This window comes from Coptis chinensis, chromosome 6, assembly GCF_015680905.1.
Source record: "Coptis chinensis isolate HL-2020 chromosome 6, ASM1568090v1, whole genome shotgun sequence".
Taxonomy (NCBI): domain Eukaryota; kingdom Viridiplantae; phylum Streptophyta; class Magnoliopsida; order Ranunculales; family Ranunculaceae; genus Coptis; species Coptis chinensis.
In genome coordinates, this window is record NC_141461.1 from 86,600,622 (window position 1) to 86,617,805 (window position 17,184).

General features: G+C 34.1%; 2 protein-coding genes across 8 annotated transcripts; both read left to right on the forward strand.

Moving 5' to 3' along the window:
• The first annotated feature begins 2,129 nt into the window (after window positions 1-2,129).
• Window positions 2,130-7,832, forward strand: LOC147495094 (F-box family protein). 7 transcript variants are annotated; one of them, XM_086569595.1, is made up of 7 exons: window positions 2,130-2,494; window positions 2,704-2,858; window positions 2,958-3,045; window positions 3,226-3,425; window positions 3,662-3,820; window positions 6,064-6,209; window positions 7,453-7,832. In XM_086569595.1, exons 1-7 carry the CDS (start codon window positions 2,310-2,312, stop codon window positions 7,564-7,566), a joined length of 1,047 nt encoding a protein of 348 aa, XP_086425721.1. In that variant the 5' UTR covers window positions 2,130-2,309; the 3' UTR covers window positions 7,567-7,832. The 7 variants fall into 7 exon arrangements, with proteins under 7 accessions (XP_086425721.1, XP_086425722.1, XP_086425723.1 ...); XM_086569596.1 differs by lacking the exons at window positions 6,064-6,209; window positions 7,453-7,832 and adding exons at window positions 4,221-4,458; window positions 4,684-5,210; XM_086569597.1 differs by lacking the exon at window positions 3,662-3,820.
• Window positions 7,833-10,992: 3,160 nt separating this feature from the next.
• Window positions 10,993-11,828, forward strand: LOC147495095 (chaperonin CPN60-1, mitochondrial-like). Its single transcript, XM_086564704.1, has 3 exons — window positions 10,993-11,098; window positions 11,354-11,459; window positions 11,534-11,828. The coding sequence occupies exons 2-3, from the start codon at window positions 11,354-11,356 to the stop codon at window positions 11,653-11,655; spliced, it is 228 nt and encodes a 75-aa protein (XP_086420830.1). The 5' UTR covers window positions 10,993-11,098; the 3' UTR covers window positions 11,656-11,828.
• Window positions 11,829-17,184: the final 5,356 nt, after the last annotated feature.

The window sequence follows — 17,184 nt, forward strand, 5'->3', positions numbered from 1 at the left end:
TAACAAAATGGGAGATAATTATGTTATTTAAGTGATATTAGGGAGGTTTTTTAAAATTATCAATAATAAAATAGGGCTTGTTTTAATTTAAATGTGGAAAATAGGGGTAATTATTTAATTTAAGTGACATTAGAGAAGTGTTTTTAAATTATTAATAAAAAAAAGACCTTGTTCAAATTATATTAATAAAAGTGGGACTTATTATAAATTTGGTGAGGGAAGTGTTTCTAAATTAAATAAATAAGGAGATCTTCCAGAAGACTTGACTATCATATAGTCTATCTAACAAAACAGAAATGAGTGGGATGACAAATTCCACGTCATAAGGTGAGACGTGGTCCGACACACCCCCTAACTATAGCCACTCAAAACTCATGGAGGGTGAATTAAAAAGCTTTTATGGGGTGAATTAAACAGTTTTTCTCACCTCACCCACCCCCACACAAAAAAATCAACATCGGACAAATTTTTTATGAGTTGAATATTTTATGGGCTTAGAAACATGAGCACGGGCTCAATTAAAAAAATATGGTAATAATGGGGGTAGGCAACAGGGTCCTTTTTCCGGCAGCATTCAATTCATCCTCACAAGTTGTGACTTGGCAGATCTAAGTGTTTTAAGAGTTTGTACAATTTTGTTAAACTAAATCAGTACCATGAAATATATCCAAAAATCAGCCAAAAGTCAATAATTATGCCTGAGCTTATAAACTGTTGGGCCTCTAAATTTGACATGGTGTTAACCCAATTAATACTATTGGCTGGCCTTGATTGAGTTTTGGCACTTTGCACTGTTATTTCGTGCCAAAGGCGATGTATCGCTTGGCCGGGCGTGATGAGTTGTTTTTTTGGGGTATCGCCTTACGCCGGCAAGTCAAGCCTTGAATACGGGGTAGCCAAGAATGATGAGGTCGATGTAAGCCCTAGGCACGAGGATATCCTAGTATCATATATCATAGTATAATATAGGGCATATATAGTGTAGATATTTGGGGAAAGGTTAGGGGTGGGAATTTGGCCCTAACGACCCTAACCCGGCCCTGACCGACCCGACCCTAAGCCCTATAAAGCCCTCACAACTAAAGCCCTTACAGAGTTTAGCTTTTGTTAAATTCTAAAAACATAGGCCCGAATTTAAACCAAGCCCTAACCAAGCCCTAAATATTTCATATTTTCACTATAAATACACATACCATAATTGTCCAACTCTTTGTTAAATATTTTCAATTAAAATAACATTGTCTTTAAATTTATCACTTACACCCAAGTCTTCCAATAACTTGTTTTATATAACAAAAAAATGTCAACTTACTTAAAAAATATGAATAACAACGAAAGCACTAAATTTAATAAAAAAAAGACTTTATTCCTTTGATCATCAAGTCAAAGTCCATAACTTATTATTCTCAATTTCTTTTCTCACTTATTTCTTTATAAATTATATTTTTATTCACATCCAAGAAGTCTAAAACTAAAGGTTTCCTTCCACACCATTAAAGAAAATACGTAGCGGGACATTTGTAACATAAAACCAAAAACACCCTTTTTGTCGGAAAAATGACATTTATAATCTCAAACATTTCTCCATCACTTGTTCAAAAGCCAATATTTTCATTTCCATATACAAAGCTTGAATCACTTTTAAATTAGAAAAAGGTAATATTATATTTGTTTGAATCTATTATAGAAATAATTTATGATATTACAAATAGTTTAACAACTTCCATGACCATACCAAAACTATTATGTTTCTTCTTTATATCTATTATTTCTTCCTTTAAAAATGATAATATAATTATTTGTCATACGTATTTCAATGTTAAATGTAATTTTAGTGAGGTTTGAGTACAAGGAAGAATAAATTCAACTCCTGTCTTGATTCGTTAGATTGTGGATGTCATTTTAAATTTTTGGACTTATACTGATTATTACTAGATTGGTTGGACTTTGAGTTTGGATTATCCTTTTTGTAATATAAATGAGTTTTAAAACCGATGTAGTAAAAAAAGTAAATATATAGTCTATAAAAAGCATAAAGTATAATTTAGACTTGGGCCGATATATTTAGGGCGGGCCGACCCGCCCTAATATCTAAAGGGCTTTAAATGTTTATTTAGGGCCCACCCCTAGGAAAGGTATCTCAAATAGTTTTTAGAAGGCCCCCCCCCCCGTAATATCAACGTCTGTTATATTTGGCTTACGTCAGCGACCGTTAAAGTCGTTATTTTCCACCTGTTTTTCATACCCTAGTTTAGGGTTTTCAATTTTAAGCAAAGATGAAAATGAGGATCACTTAATTTTCCAATAAAATGTCTGAAATTGTTAGAAGATACGAGAAATTAAAGTTGAGAGAACATCTAAATCAATCTTATTACTACCCATTTGTGTGCAAAGAATTGAGTTTCATATTAAGAAGTGCTTATTCTAAACTGCCTAAAAACCTTCAATCCATTTTGTTTCAAGACACTCTTTCTTCTTTCCGCTCACTTCCTATGTAAGTTTTCTCCTTTTTGTGTTTTCTAACTTGTCTATTTTTATTGCTTGAAATTCATGTTGTTATAGGTTCATTTCAGCTCATTTTTGTTCAAATTATGTAGAATTGAGGTTCAACCAAACTAGTTATCTTAAACAATTATTACATTCATGGAATCACTGTGATTGTGATATGTTTTTGTTGGTAATGTTCCCTTGGATACTTTTTAGAGTTGAGACGCATCACGGAATAGAAGCAGCCAATCTCCTTGTGCAAGCAGCTGAGTTTGCATTACCCAAGCATAAGAAAATCTTGGCTGTTACGGAGTTCAAGCACGCGGTAGTTGCATGTAAGAGGCGTCAGAGAGCGCAAAGACATGTAGAAGGTGATTATCCTTAGGAACTAGTATTGTGTGGACTATGGAGTATGAAATTATTCCTCTATGAACTTTGTCATATAACATCATCGGATGGTTTTTTTCCAGGTTCAGTAGAAATTCCCCAAGATGTTCTCGTTCACATCTTTAGTTTTCTCGATATTCATTCTTTGGTTGCTGTTGGATTAGTATCCTGGTACTTTCTCTTTCTACTTTGCTTCATCTGACTTCCAAACTATTCACTATTCATTGAATTTTTTGCATAAAACTGTCTGACTATTTTGGGATCATTAGCTGGCCTGTTGGCTGTATGAGGTTAAAGGTGCTTTTTTAACTTAAGTATTTTGGTTTGTAAACTTGGTGTTTGTTTGACAAGGTCATGGAATTCTGCTGCAATTGACAGAAGGCTGTGGCAGTCTCAGTATGAGTTGTTCTTTGGAAGTTCTAGTAGCTTCTCTGAGTGCAAGGGGCAGATGGGTAAACCAACGGAAAAGTATATGTCAATTACATGTAACAAAGAAAGTGTGGATCTCTTGGCAATTGACTGGAGAGAGGCCTTTAAAGAAACATATATAGGTATGCACATCTTTTATTTTTGTATGCGGATCTGTTGTGTAGAACTATCTAAGAGAATTTAAATGCTCAAAGTTGGTGGCGGTATTTGCTTTTGTCATAAATTTTTAGCGCCCTTTTTTCTTTCTCCTTAAGAGTAACCTCAAGTGTCCAGGTTGGTGAAGGGATATAGTCCCCATACTTTTTCTTTTGTTTTTTTCCCCAATCGGAGGTAGCTGTTAATGCCTTCTTATTGACAGGACATAACAGCCAAGAAATAAGGGTTTGTTTAATTTGGCGTTTATCCTTTCTCTGGAAAAGACCTCATTCAGTGGTAGATGGAGAAGACTTCTCTGGAGATAAGAATATGCAAAAAAAAAAAAAAAAAAAACAAACTTCTTTCTCTTACTGCATTTCAGGTAGGAAAGTTTACCAAGAAATCTTTTGTATCTCCCTTTCATGTTTTCCACTTCCCCTCTCATATTTACTTCTCTCCCTCATATTTTCCTACTTCTTTCTTATATGGAACAATTTCCACTGAATCAAAAGAGGATTTAGGAAAAACAAAATGTTCCTCAACAATCAGAACTCAAAGTTATGATGTTCCAACTCCTATATAATTGATTGTTACCTATTAAAAAGAGTTATCTAAACTTCTTCATCCAACTATTCGAAACTGTTACCATAACGTTTCTATTAGATTTTGAGATGATAAGGAAGGGTTCTGGAAGCAGGATATAAGAAACAAATGTGTGATGGATCCTTTGAGTTGGTATACAGGGAAGACTCTAACTACTCATGGATGTTCTTTGTGGAAAGGGCATGTGATGCATAAAGAAGCAATGGTAGATCAAATTTGTTACGAAGTTGGAAATGGGGCCAAGATACTATTTTGGGAAGATAAGTGGCGCACAGAAAGATCATTAAAAATGTTATCTGCTGATTTGTACAACAATGCTCGCAATAGCTTTTTACGGCTGGATCAGTGTATGAATTATTCAAAACCAAGAAAATTGCAGATCTTCAAACTAACTTCATACGGTTCCCTCGTAAGAAAGTATGGCTTTCCAAAGTTTCTTCATGTGAACATGGGTTAGAGAGGGATTTTTTTTTTTTTTTTAATTTTTTTTTTTGGGACATTTTCTGTTAACAATCTGAAAAAGCAGGGTATGGTTGTCTTTGGGAGGAGAAGATGATTCAGCACTTGCTTATTGACTGTCAGTTATGTGGGCTGTTTGGATATGGTTTCTTCATTTTTTCAGATCTAGTATGGCGATGACAGGTACACTAGGTGATGGCCTTGCTGATTGGAATTGTGAGTCTTTCTTCAGCTGGACGACTGGGTGATTGCCTTGCTGATTGGAATTGTGAGTCTTTCTTCAGCTGGACGACTGGGTGATTGCCTTGCTGATTGGAATTGTGAGTCTTTCTTCAGCTGGACGACTGGGTGATTGCCTTGCTGATTGGAATTGTGAGAGTCTTTTTTCAGCTGGACGGCTTATTTAGAAGGTTCTCTTTCACGCAATCTGTTGGGGAGTTCGGTTAGAAAAAATTTCAAGGGCATTTGAAGGGAAAGGACAGTCTAATTTGTGCATTTTGTGTAACATTAAGAGCTTAGTTTGGAATTGGGTTTTTGTTCTAACCGGTGTTGAAAGAAATTAGGTATATGGATATTATGTGCAATTCGGAAAGCATTATTTTAGCAAGACAATGATCAAATGATGTAACTGGGTTGTATGAGGGGCTGTAGAGTGACTCACTCTATCACACTATTTATAATAAAAATATTGTTTTACTGGTGAAAAGAAAGAAGTGGGTGATCCAAAGAACATCTTGCGCAACTTCATGAGACAAGAAGTCTGGCACCACAGACTACCAATAAAAGAGGAGGCAAATCTTTATCCTGAGCAAATCTTTAAGACCAATTAGCTTGTAGGTTCATAAGAATTTCCTTGTTGCTCACCTCTGCTTTTAGTTGCTCCTTTATGGTCAGGTTGGAAATTGGAAGTGAAGAAACAGATTAGTGTAAGATTTACTAGTTGCTCCTTCACCTTTCTATCCCAGTGGTATTAGTTTCTCTGTCCTTTGTTGATAGCCATTCTGACTAGATTCTTCATGTCAGATTAGCAGCTGAAAGGAGTTGATCAATAGCCTTAAGGGTTTTCTGGTTCTCCTGTTGACCATCACCTTTTAAAGTATTTCTTGATTGGTCTCTCGGTTCTTCTTTAGGTTGTTCTTGTGAAGTACTTGTGGTTGGATGGAAACTCGTACTAGTGGTTAGATTGAAACTCTTTTGGGGAAGTCTTGTCTGTCTTCTTTCTAACTGAACCTCCTTCTAATGATCACACTCTTGGGGGGACTGAAAGCTTCATGTTTTGGTTATTGATACATGTAGTGGTCTTCCTTTACCTCATACCTATTTCTAAAAGGAAGGTCATAAAAGGGTGTTTAGTAGCATTTTGTGAAACTCTGATTTGTAGGACTGAATATCTTATCGATCTAAAGTATTAGTATCCTGAAAAGATTACTTTATTTAAGATGTTGACACATAACATTCTTAAAAGTATATTATAAGATATTTTGACATATCGTTGTTTTGTTACCCTGAAAAACCTATAGCTTCTCCACTTTTCTAAACGTTCCAATTCGTGTCCTGTGACAGGCAATTCATTGCAAAAATTTACCTCAAATAGGGGGTATTGCAGTATATGCGAAACGATTGTTTGGCTTGAAAATATGAAGTGTCCCAATGTACACCGTGGTGTAAAGGTTGTAAATCAACACATGAAGCCCGTATTACTCCAACAGGTAATTTGACATCCTTTTTTATTCTCCTTTTCCCCTTTGTGTCTTTCTTTTAAAAACCTTTTTTTGTGGTTAGGTATTTTTATACTCTGTTGTTGCTTTAAAGTTGAAACCCTATCTACTAGGTGTGAAATATACACCTAAGTGGTCCCACCACCTCCACATCACACAAGGGCTACCACCTCTTTGAAAACTTGCTATTGCTTTGGTCCACCAAAGAATTCATTTTCCCATTCTGATTAACCATGGAACAAAGAAACACAAATGAAAACTCCGTAGGGTTTATACGATGCTAGTGGTTTCGAAACCGCAACCTCATGCATGTTGGGAGCCATGCACAACCTTTCTCTCTGTTTTGGACTTAACTTGTAGTTGTGTTTATGTATTTTGTACCAGGACCCTTCTACTTAATATGAAGTTAGTCATGGACACCTAGATTTTTTTTCTGGCTGATGTTATATTTGGATGCCCTCCTAATTGTAGTTATCATCCTAAACAAAATCCGTTTAAACGATATACTCTACCACTATCAAGTGATTAAAGATTGAAAAGTTGTTTTATGCTGTTCTGGGTAAGAGATATATTTTAACTACAAGTTGCAACCTGTTTATTTATTCACTGAACAATTATGAGCTACCATCTTTGTCGAGTTTTCACTGCCATGTTATCCAGTTTGTGTTCCTGTATCTGCCCATTACGTTTAGCATGTCCTTACTTGTGTGCAAAAAAAAATTACGTTTAGCATGTGATTGCATCATTAAGGGTCCCTTTGAAATTGACTTTTCCAAATTTGAAAGTTCTCATCGTGTTTTGTGGTAAATCTGGCGTCATCTCAGTATTTTAGTAAGTTGCAACTTCTATTTTCTGTTACAAAATGCCTAAAACATAGCAAGTTGCGACATGTACATATTCAAATCGAGCTTCGAACTTCTCATTTTGAGGAGTTGAAATGACTCAAACTCTATAGAGAGCGCTGCAGTATATACGATTAAATAGCTGGCTTTTCACCTAGCTAATGGAACGAAGCTGATTTTTCATATAAGAACAGAGACGAACTTCCCGAACTCGAAGTTGGAATCAAACGGACCCTAAGATTGTTACGACTTTCTAATGTCCCCATGAAGCACTCGTACACTTTCTAAACATGTTAAACAAAACCAGTAGTTATCAGTTTTTACCTCATTATTGTTAGAAGAGATCAAAATTTTGACCACCTAAATGGATGATATTGTTTCATTGTTTCCAGGTCATGGAGTATTTGCTTGAGGACTCTTTATCTTCAGACTACTCTTCTGACAGTGATAGTGACTTGGATGAAGGATCTTCTTTGAAATTATGGGCCTATGCAAAACATTTGTAACGGCCTCAAGGAACCTTTTTTCTGTACATGTTCAGACATATCTCGAGATGGGTGATAAATTTGTCATCATTATATACTAGGAAAAACTAATTTTCTAGCTATTTGACTCTACATTTGCTGGTATATAGTGAGCAGTGACATCAATGTTGGAAAAACTAATTTTCTAACTATTTGACTCTACATTTGCTGGTATATAGTGAGCAGTGACATCAATGTTTTAGTTATCTGCCTATACAATTGTTGATATATAGTAAGTATTGACATCAGTTTTGGAACATCGTTTCCCGAAAGATAATGTGGTAGCGCTTTCCAGTGTGTCAGCCCTGAGGCTGTTGATTTGGGCTACATTGGGCTACCAAACCAAAAAATAGGGCCACAATTATTGGCACAAAACAATAAACTTTATAATAAAGAATTTAGTTGGTTGCCACTTATTTAGGACAAAAAATAAACCAACTATATTTAAGAAAAAAATAAACATATGATTTCAATTAATTCCTTAATCCCGAGAACCCAACTCCTTATTAAACTATACTAAACAATTAAACAAAACAAAAAACACTAAACCAACTCACAATTAAAAAATCCAAATTTTTATCTATATCTAAAAACAAATAAAACTCCTTTATTAAATAACAAAATCATTCACAATCTCCGAAAACCCAACTCTTTATTAAAAACTCTTTGACAATACTTATCCTACTCGTTACAAATAATTAAAAAAAAACAAAACCACAAAATCAACTCACAATTAAAAAACCCAAACTTTTATCTATATCTAAAAAAACAAATAAAACTTCTCTGCCAAATAACAAAATCACTCACAATCCCCAAGAACCCAACTTCTTATTAAACTCTTTGGCAATACTTACCCCACTCATTATAAACAATTAAAAAAAACAAAAAATATTAAACCAACTCACAATTAAAAAACCCAAACTTTTATCTTTAGCTAAAAAAAAACAAATAAAACTTTCATGCCAAATAACAAAATCATTCACAATCTCCAAGAACCCAACTCCTTATTAAACTCTTTGACAATATTTACCCCACTCGTTACAAACAATTATAAAAAAAAAAAAATACTAAACCAACTCATAATTAAAAACCCAAAATTTTATCTATATCTAAAAAAAACAAATAAAATTCATCTACCAAATAACAAAATCACTCACAATCCCCGTGAATCTAACTCTTTATTAAACTCTTTGGCAATACTTACTCCATTTGTTACAAACAATTAAAAAACCTAAACTTTTATTTATATCTTAAAAAACAAATAAAACTTATCTGTCAAATAATAAAATCATTTTACTCGCTATCTCTCTTGGATTATATTGAATAACACAAATTAAAAAAAATTAATAACATTAACGCACATAAGGCCACATTTTATTGTCTTGCTTTAAGCCACCAAAATATTAGGGCCGGCACTGACGTTTCGCACAGAAATCATAAAATGTGAAAATTCTAGTATAAAAAATAAGTATGGACGTGGACGTGTGCACGTTTTTTTTTTTCGCTAAACGGAGTGTGGATTTGTTGTTGACTTGTTTCTGCATTTTTAGAAAGAAACGTGCCAAAACAGTACAAGGTTGACAAGTCCAACACATGCCCTTCTATTGTTGTACACTAATATATTTATATTTAAGAATTAAGATCCCTTTACCATAGTAGGAAGGCTTTAAAAGAGTGGCAGAAGATTCCTATTTTTTACTATAAAAAGAGAATAAAATCGTTGTCGTCAAACAAAATTGCCGAACTAGATATATAACAAGAATATTAATTTAACCTTGTCCAACTAAAGGTATGAACAATCTCAATCTCAAGTCTCAACTACTTAATTTAAGTTTTAAATTGACTTCAGCATAGATTTTTTTTTTTTTTTTAATCATCATATATATATATATTACATTGTTTCTATCACTGCTTAGAATGTCCCGAAGCCACAATGGCGAGGTTATTATCCATTTTTGAGGAGCAAGAGATGAAATTCCATGGCAAGCTAACATATGGGCCACTTTGTTTCCATTCTTGAGGAGCAGGAGACTGCAGTGCTTTTTGGGTTCAGTGTGAGGACATATAGCTAAGCTAGACTGCAATGCTTTTTGGGTTCGGTGCGATCATCGCCAGACCAGGGAGGGCTTGAAGAACTTGTTACAGGTCATGCTGGGAAACACTAACATTCTTAGTAGTGTGACATGTCACTGGATGGAGTTGTATATATCAAACTTTCTTTATGTTAGACCATTTACAATGGTGAGTGTTGTCGTGTTTACATTACTTTTGGTATGAATTTATTCTTTTTGGTGTTTTGTGTCTTTATCAGCGGCTTATAAGCTTTAATCACGGATTAGGGCTTGAAGGAATGTCTGAATTTAGCTCAAAATGCATGCAATTAAAACCACTATCCAACCCACATAGTTTGATGGGGCTTATCCTTGGAATTCTAGGAGAAAACATTGAGGTAATGATGAATTATTTTGTTTCGCATGTACTTAATTTTCTCTTTTGCTTCGAAATTGCTTATTTTACCCTCGTATGATTCAGTCGTTTTAGTTTGAATGTTCAAGAGCTTTTGGCCCCTGGTGAGCTGCTCTACTTCTCATGCATGTAATTATTTTACTTGATTTGTAAATCGTGGAAAAGCTACATTCTTGATGCCGATTATTAAGTTATTATGTGGTTGCTTTTTTTTCCCGTCTATGATGCCTTAAGGGTAACCCGGATGTTGTACTTTTTTTTGCAGGATGGTTGCTCATGCCATTGAGTTGTTTTACAATGGGAGCACTCAAGCTGAAACTCTCCTACATGAAGAAGCGTTGTAACTGGGAGGAATCAGCATGGAGGAGCTCTATCGTCTTGTATATGCTCAAATTCTTTGTTCACATGCATTAACTTGGCGGGTGTGTTATTCTGATCAACAGGGGAAAGAATCTAATTTAGTACTTACGTTTCTTTGATGGGCAAAAGAAATATATTTTGAAGGAAATAGTACTACAAGAATATATTAAGTTTTTGTTGGACACTTAGCTTCGACTGGGCTGCTAGGGTGAATAATAAGGTGGTTTACTACTCACTCAAAATTAGAAAAGCAGCAGATGACGAAAATGATACGGTGGGAAGTAGACAACAAATAAGAGCATGACATGATTTTCCTTCTGTAGTTTATTTATATTAAAGTTAAATGTTTAGGGTTAAATTTCTATAATATTTCAATTGAGTGGTTGGTTTTCTTGCATTGAGGTGCTAGCTTAAACCTAAGTCGGGGAGAAAAGGATAGAGTTACCGATGCACTAAATGCAACTAGAGCTGCTATTGAAGAGGGAATTGTACGAATTTTAAATTCAATATTTGATAAATTGTCACTCTTTCTTTAGGTTGGTTAGGGGATTGAAAATGTGATTTATAAGAGCCTTTCTTCTGCAGGTGGTGGTGTTGCCCTATTTATGCATCAAAGGAGTTGGACAAATTGCAAACTGCAAATTTTGACCAGAAAGTTGGAGTCCAAATTATTTAGAATGCTCTGAAGGTTAATATTTCATTGCCAACTGGTTTATTAGAACACGTATTTATTGCAAACATTCGACAAACATGATATTCTCTATAGAAGTCTCATTGAAATTGTTCTGCATGATTTTTCCTTTTGACACTATTTAAGTATACAAGTGGGTACTTATAAGTGGAGTTCAATTCAACATTTGCATCCTGTTTTTTTAGACCTTTTAATACCTAATTTACTAATCTAATATTTTGTTTTGGCCTTTGGGCTCTCTTTCAACTTCAGATGCCAGTTCACATAATTGCTGCTAATGCTAGAGTTGATGGTGCTGTGATTGTTGGCAAGCTATTGGAGCAGGATGACTATGACCTTGGATATGATGCAACTAAAGGTATGAAGCTACAACAATGTTATTCGCTAAATTAATATAGATTTCTCTAATCTTTGCTTAATTTGTATAACCAGGTGAATATGTAGACATGGTGATAACTGGAATTATTGACCCACTGAAAGTGATTAGAACTGCGTTGGTTGATGTTTCAGTTGACAAAGTTGAGGGTCTTGACATCCAAGCTGGTAAGTGGTAATCCCCTTTTTCTCTGCAAATCCAACTAAATTGTGTGCTCCTTTATAGGCTTCGAAGTGGAATCTAGGGTTATGTTTATAGAATCTGGTTTTGTTGCGAAGTTTGTAACCTTTGGCGTTATTCTATTAAGATAAATGTGTTGTTGGTGAGGACGTTTTCTATATGAGACTTAGAGGTTCATTGCATGTCATGAGAGTGTAATCATCAATATTTCTGTTGGTCAATATGATTTTCAACTTTGAAGTAGATTTTTGTCCTCACTTTGTAGAGGTTCGCTGTCGAGCTTAACTTTCAGCTGCAATTACGGGGTTTCTTCTCTGTATGTGTTCCAATCGTGGTGGATAGGGTTATGTTCATCAATCATAAATGGTTTTAATATATAGGTATCTTTGTCTTTGAAAAGATAGGCATTGCCTTTTATTGTTCACACTTGACATTTTATTATTCATAATTATAATGATTATAATAATAATAAAATTAATAAATTGCATCCTGTTTACATATACTTAAGTAATCTTCTATATTTAAATTGCCTGGATGAGTGTATACCTAATACATCCAGCTTTTGGTTATTTTATTAGATGGGGATAATGTATAGGGGGACTTCCGTGTTATATCAGGGAACGTGGTTCACCGACAGCCCATAATTGTTCTATGATAGTAATGACTTGATCTTGTGTCTCATAAATTTTGTGTGTCTGTGTCTCATATAATGACGATGAAAGTCATTACTATTGACGTTGAGGGTTCCTCTTACAGATGTGCCTGTCTGAGGGATCATATCATGTTTTTCTAGATTGTGCCCGAAGTATTCGAAGGAGAAATCTTAATTTGAAATTATTCATGCAAATTGTCTTTTTTTAAGAACGCATTTTGTTGCACATTTATGGGGACAATGATAGTCATGACTATTGGGATTGATCACCAATAATCGGATTTTGGGGGGTTCATCGGCGACCTTGTGTAAATTTTGCGTGAAAGCTTATTGTAAAAGTATTTTCTTTTGATTTCTATAGATTCCTTTTAGTTTGTTTTAAGTTTTAACTAGATTTATTGTCCCAATTTTTTTGTTTTGTTTTTGCTATTTTCATACTTAGACTGTGCTGCACCTTTTAAGATTGTCCTCAAGACCATGTTATAAAAAGTATACTTTCATTCTATGGATTTTATGAATTCGTTTATGTGAGTTTTTACTTGCTTTCATGTCCCATTTTTGTTTGTTTATTTGAGGGTGTTTTCTTGCACAACATACGTAGTCGATGAAATTCAATCGTTGTCTGGTTGGAAGTCATTGCTAATGAGTCCCAAGTGATCATCTAAGCTGTGCGGCTTGAGGGATTATAATATCATGGATTTGTAGACTGCTTGAATACATCCTCTTTGTGTAGATCTCCTGATTTTGTTTCTGTAAGGTGTTTTTTTTATTTTATATCTCAATTCTTTTAGTGTGTTTTCATGCACATCATACTTAGACATGCAAGCCATCATTGTGCTTGGGGTATCACCTACAAGTATGCTGCCCGAGGGTTGATCTCATGTCTTTGTAGATTGTTTTTGAAAGCGTGTACCAAAAAGTAGTTTCTTACTGGATTTATGAACTTATGTATGTAAGTTTTTTTTACTTTATTTATGTCGGGTTCTTTCCAAATTCCTTTTTATTTTGTTTCCACTTTGTTCTTTTGGGCATTATATATTGACTTGGAAAACATTTTTATTGAGTCTGAGGATCATCTATCCTTGTGCTTCTTGAGGGATCACTAATACGTCTTTGAAGATTATTGCTTGAAAAACTTCCTTCTTTTCTTTTTTATTTTAAAAAAAAAAATCCGCTTTTATGATTTCTTTTGTCTAACATTTTTATTGCTATTTTCTTTTGGTCTCATTTCCCTCAATTTTTATTGCACATCCTACATAAATAAAGTTATCATCAAATCTGAGGGGTCATCTACCACTATGCTGCATGAGGGATCAAAGTACGTCTATGTAGATTGTGCATGAAAGCATGTTGAGTATAATATATTTAGGTCTCTTTATTGTGTGTATCTCTTTCTTACGTTTGATTTTGTTTTGATGTGGTAAAGAACACACTAAGAGACGATTTGATATTGGGGAGATGAAATTGAACCAAATAATGGCTGCCTACGTTTCTGTTCTCTAGGGATCAAGTTTCCACGTAGTTCCTTATGAAAAATAATGTGGTATTTATATAGGTAGATAGAGAGTCCTTGTAGCTCAAGTAATCTTGTATCTTGAGTAATTGTGATAGAGTATAACCGCTAACCGATAACTATCTCTTTGATAAGAAATGAATCGGACATAAATCAACGTATATATTAGTGGCAAGTCATGTGGCTAAGGTTCACCTTAGACACATGAGTTAATGGGCTTTATACATTGATCCATGATATTGCGAATTGGGCTTTAGCCTTGTTGATTAAATGAATAAAATAGAGACCCTACTAATGGATGTTTGCCACGTGTAATGGCTTTGGACATCACAATAACAAAATAAAATAGTGGCACGGGACATTATACATAGTTCTGAGTCCGTAGGATTAGGCGTGTGGGTGATGGCTGCACGAGGATCATCTAATGGCATATAGGGGGATTTAGCATCGTCATCCACCCAATAGAGATGGAAACAAACTTCTCCTTGTAGAATCCTCAAGTAAGTAAATCAAATTATTTCGATTAAAACCTGTTATTTCCAAACACTTGGTTCTTGCATGACTGTATCATATCCACGGCACTTGATGACACACATCTCATGGGGGCGCGTTGAGAGCCCCAAACTTTGGGGGTGTATATTGGGGCACCTTGGTTGGAGTTTAGTAACTTGGCTTGAGTGATGATATTTTTGGAGTGTACAACATCACATACATGTAGCGATGACATGAATACATACTTTACACATGAATGATGTGTACATGTCAGCTACAACATTGAACTATAGCATAACTGTGTTTTTTATTTTCTATAAGAAAGAAATGTGCACCGAAAGGAAACTATGCAATGGTGTCTTTTGAGTGATTTGATCAACTAACATTTTCAGTCATTTGCTAATGTCTGTTTTTTCATACGTGATAAATGTGTGATGCATTTACTTCGACTATGAGACTTTTGCAGCTGAGTGGATTCCCTACTTTGTCGGGTCGAACAATTAAAGAGCCAAATGGATTAAATAACGCAGATGATGAGTTTCACTCTTTTTTAATCTGTTTAGCTAACTATCATTCCTTAGCGTAACTCTTCCATTATATTGTCAAGTATTAGGACTATATTAAGTATTTCAGTGTCACTAAATAAAATTATATTCTATAGAATGCATAACTCTTTTGGGACTGAAGTCAATGTTATAAATTTATAACTTGATTTTAGATGGTCCTGGCAATAGTGACCCTTTATCTTTCCCCATTTAGCAGGAAACGTGTCGACTACACAAAACGATAATCTTTCACAATCGTCAGTGATCCGGTTTTAATTGTATTTAACTATTTATTATTTCATACATATTCACTAAATAATACTTACATCACCCAAATTCACATACTTTACTAACCTTCATATATTTATATATATATATATATATATATATATATATATATATATATATATATATATATATATATATATATATATATATATATCCCGTAATAAATGTGTTTGTCAACTACGTGCATAGCACGTGCATCTTGCTAGTATATATAATGTTTTTCTTTTTATTAACTAAATCCTTGTTTCCGTACTCATTGAACCTTTTTAGTTTGTGATAAAGCTAATTCCTTTGTTTGCTACTTTTAATTTGAGTAGCTCTTGTTTTTTTCATTATTTAGATGAGGTCGACCAAAGAAGAGGTAGACTAATTGATATTACAATGTATTTGGCACAAAAGGCACATCGGATTACCACAACCTAATTACCAAAATGATCAAAAGAAAATTTTACAACAACTTCAGAGAAAGTAGGGAGATACGTACCATTTAGTCATTTATTCACATTAATTACCGAAAGTAAAAACGGAATGATTGCACAATTATCACAAAAATTAACTTTAGCCATACTTCAAAAGCCCTGCACATTCCATCAAAACCTTAATCTATCCCATCCACGTAACGTTTATTGAACAGGTCGTACCTCGTGATGGTGCTGATTGTAAAATTAATGATTCGGGTTCTATTTGTTTCTGAACTAGGGTAGGCCGGTAGGGTGTACATTACCAATATTTAGGTTAAAGTTGTACCTTTGACAAGAAATATATGGTCCCGTCCAGTGTAGTAAATGTGTTAAAGCGCAACACCCTCTTGTGCCTTAGGTGCAAGGCGCGAGGCGTGGCACGCGCCTGATTGAAGTGAGGCGCGTAGTAATAAAAAAATAGATATATCAAATAAAAAATAAAATAAATATTAAATATGACATGAATTATCACTGATTTGCTTAGCTAAACTTTAAAATTAATTTTATGTGATTGTAAACATAAAACCATTGTAGTCATTTAAAAGAAAAATCTTAAGCAATAAATAAAGAGCAAAATAAAACTTGTATATCTCAATACAATTTAGCTCAACTTCAATAAACTAAAATAATGAACCGATCGAATTGAGCCAAATGAGTTCTTCATAAAATAGAACACGTGATTCAATTTTAAAATCCCGTAAAACTTCATTTAAAATTTAATCCATCTTTGTGTCTTCTCTCAATCCATATAACTTAACAAAAACTAGTCAAAATTAAGTTTAAAGTGTACTCCACAATGAAACTTACTAAATTTGTACAATTTCTTATATCATACAACAATTGGATCGAGTGTAAATGTGTCACGTATAGCAAAAATTGTAAAAAAAAAAATGAAAAAACTGTAAAAGCTGATAAGGTGTGTCAAAACAAAAAACGCGCCTTTATGTTACCTCTCATAAAGTTTTGCGCTTTAAGCAAGCCTAGGCACGCAGCCTTGACTACAGAATGGTCTGTCTAAACTTTTGATCAAAGGGTGGAATTGAACGGGACAATAGAATCTAAACACCCCACATCATCTAATCCCCCATTATATAAATGGTATAATACCAAAACAGCTCAATTTTTAAGCAAGTTATAAAGACTTAAGTGGTGGTTCTGATTTCTTTGGGATTTGTGCTAAAAATACTTTGAGAGTCTTATTTAGTATATACTACTAAAAACAGGTTAAACCAAAGTAGTATTTCCAGATTGAAACTCTTCCTACCCAAAAAAGAAAGCTAAACCCAACAAAAAAGGCGTTTATGAATAAACAATGCAATTTATTTCCTTCTCTAAAAATTCGACTACTTACAAAGAAATTTGATTTGATCGGTTTCTTACTCAAAGAAAAAACCATCTCTTTAGGTGCGCTATGTATTTTTTTCTTTAGTTTGTTTGGAATTGTTTTATCTTTTTTGATAGGCTATAGTTTCTAATTGGTGAAGTACGTAAGATTAACAATTGCTTCTAGCGAACTCTTCAATCGACTTAAGTGGTGGTCCTAATTTCCTCGGGATTTGTGCTAAAAAAATACTTT

What these genes read in the sequence shown, in the direction of transcription:
- LOC147495094 (XM_086569595.1), top strand. Translation starts at nt 2,310, where the DNA reads ATGTCTGAAATTGTTAGAAGATACGAGAAATTAAAGTTGAGAGAACAT. An exon ending in TTTCTCTTACTGCATTTCAG is followed by an intron (nt 3,821 to 6,063) that starts GTAGGAAAGTTT and finishes GTCCTGTGACAG; the next exon opens with GCAATTCATTGCAAAAATTT. An exon ending in AGCCCGTATTACTCCAACAG is followed by an intron (nt 6,210 to 7,452) that starts GTAATTTGACAT and finishes CATTGTTTCCAG; the next exon opens with GTCATGGAGTATTTGCTTGA.
- LOC147495095 (XM_086564704.1), top strand. Translation starts at nt 11,354, where the DNA reads ATGCCAGTTCACATAATTGCTGCTAATGCTAGAGTTGATGGTGCTGTG. An exon ending in TGGATATGATGCAACTAAAG is followed by an intron (nt 11,460 to 11,533) that starts GTATGAAGCTAC and finishes TTGTATAACCAG; the next exon opens with GTGAATATGTAGACATGGTG.